At 41.1% G+C, this 2,500-nt stretch overlaps 1 protein-coding gene across 1 annotated transcript in view; it reads right to left on the bottom strand.

The window, feature by feature from the left end:
• Positions 1-2,500, bottom strand: part of LOC137992458 (band 4.1-like protein 4) — a 39,746-nt gene that overhangs the window by 12,948 nt on the left and 24,298 nt on the right. The window contains exons 22-23 of the mRNA XM_068837805.1: positions 2,075-2,179; positions 853-960 (exon numbers count right to left, since the gene is read on the bottom strand). Of these exons, the coding sequence (XP_068693906.1) occupies positions 853-960; positions 2,075-2,179 (213 nt within the window). The remainder of the gene's footprint in view (positions 1-852; positions 961-2,074; positions 2,180-2,500) is intronic.

The raw sequence follows: 2,500 nt of genomic DNA, 5'->3' as shown, positions 1-2,500 counted from the left end.
TGATAACTTGGCTCTTCCACTTTTCTCGGAAATTGTAATTTTTAGGATTAATTAGTAACAGGACTGAGTTGAGTGCAATTCAGTCTGTAATCATACTCGTGATAAACAAATCGTACTCCCGCGGATTTTGTTATCACTCGTATGATTACAGATCGAATTGGACTCTGCTCAGTCTTATAACCGTTACTAATAGGGCCGTTTATACGAGAGAAAATAAGCCGCGGCTTACTCTGGCCGCGGCGTACATAATACGCGAAAGGAACTATTTATACGAGTATAAACTCCCAGGCCAGGATAAGCCGCGGCTTGAGAAAGCTGTGAACGTAGATTTTGTACCATTTATACGGGTTGTTCGCGTCTTATGTAAGCCGCGGCTCATTTTCTCTCGTATAAACGGCCCTAATGTGTCGATGTATTTAGTTTTTACAACTAACTGAGAACACAACAGAATAAGCAAGAAAAATATACAAATAAAAGACTAAATAATATATACAATTGTGAAATATATATCAAACGAACATGTACACAGTAGGACAACAACAGATGTGTAAATCAGTAGTCTCTAAGAATTGCAAAGGTTATATTTAGCAATTATTGTAGTATGTCCCGTTGTGATTGGTTGCCAACCAATCACAACGGGACATATTAAAATAATTGCTGTTCATGATTGAGTTTAACAACCTTTGGCGCTGCGTCGGTGGAGAATGAAACACGAAAATTTGGTTTTATCAACTCGCGTGACGAACCAACTTTTTATGGTTGGACTTAGTTCCCTGACGAGTGGTGCTTTTTTTACCATTCGTTTCAGAAGACTCTTCCCGATTTCTTTATTGAAAAAATATTCTCACTTACGAGTCTGGGTCGTCACTGGTCGCTTTACTGTGTCTGTGCCTCGATGCTGAACCATCGCTTCGGGCATCAGCCTCACGATGCCTATGTCTATGATGATGATGATGTGACCTGAAAGCAAACAACGAACGACAGATAATAATCACCCCTGTTTCTACGGAACGAGAACTGTTAAGGTCGCAATCCAACAACATGGAGTCCAAGATTCCAAAAGTTATTTTTCCAGCTATGTATTACAAGAAAATGCAACTTAGGGCTATCCTATCAAAAACGGCTGGTTCAGCTTTAAAAATATACTTGAAACAAATATTCCTCTCGACTCTTCACAGTCCCCTTTTTCCCCGTTCAATCGTCGAGATCGTATGCCTCTGCGAACTCCAGCCGTCTTTGTTTGCAATAGCACGAGCGATCTGGGGAGAGCGACAAATTAACCGAGTGGGAATGGAGTGGGGATTTTTAGTACTGTTTAATAAACTAAAAGACGTGTTTCGGCTTGGCTTAAAAAACATTCCACAAAAAGCTTGTCCCTCTGGAGTCCGAACAAAGGTTTAAATTGTGAGAGGAGGGCATTAGCATACAAGAAAAACAAGCTAAGCTTTGTAAATATGCTTTGTATAAAGAATTCTAATAAGTGTTTTATCAGTTTTGCAGCTCAAACACGTGACGTTTTATCGGTTACCTGATAGGCTGTTCCGCTCATGCATTATTAATGAGGTTTTGAAATATCGCAGGGCACGGGGGAGGGTCGAGGAAGATAGGGTTATTCCCCGCCTGTCTCCACTTCTCCGTACCCTTCCGTAAACTGGGCATGAGCCCTTGAGTAATCATATTAAAAGCCAGTGGGAAAAAAAAATCGTAACTGGTTGAAACCCCAATCTCGTCCCCAGAGTCCGGTTTGTTTTTGGTCAGAGTCCGTGTTCTTGTTGCTGACCAAAAGAAAAGCGGACCCTGGGGACGAGATTGGTTGAAACCCAGGAGTCATATCATGAGTGATGTACGATCGTCCGCTCAGGTTGTTAAAACGCCAGTCAATGTCATCCTAAACAGTACTTCACAGGACTACACTCACCTAAGATTGTACTTCACTTAATTATAAAAACAATATAGGTAATGTCCTGGATGGACAAATATTTCAGATCAGGATTGTGATTCTAAGGGTTTTCGAAATCGAGTTTTTCGCGCAGCGCAAGGAATACCAACAATATATCGACATCAACCCACTGACCCCTCAGAGCCGCTTCCAGTCCTCTCTTTCCTGCTAGTGTTTTCATTCCAGTGATACGGAGATGCGTCCGACATCTTAAGAAATTCTTCCATGTCTTTTGATGATCTACAAAAAAAAAGTTTCTTAAAATTAATGATATACTGACCGAATTCGAGACAACTTCATCCGAGTTCTGACGAGCAACTCCATGAAACATGGTTTTTTTATTCTGACTAATTCCTCTCACACTATAGCAAACATTCGTTCGTAGAAGTAAAACAGGTTTACTTTGTACTGAACGACCGACATACGGAAACTATTTGACGGGCTGCGTCCAAAACTGCAGGGATAGCGTAGACTTTGTTATGCCGCGATATTGCCACAAATCCCGGTCCTCATCGTTCCCAGCTTACTTGTTTTTTACAAAATGCGAGAAGCCTAAAAGCA

The sequence above is a fragment of the Montipora foliosa genome, chromosome 2 (assembly GCF_036669935.1).
Source record: "Montipora foliosa isolate CH-2021 chromosome 2, ASM3666993v2, whole genome shotgun sequence".
NCBI classification, from domain to species: Eukaryota; Metazoa; Cnidaria; class Anthozoa; order Scleractinia; family Acroporidae; genus Montipora; species Montipora foliosa.
Note: the sequence above shows the minus strand (reverse complement) of the source record. Positions and strands in the feature narration are given on the sequence as shown.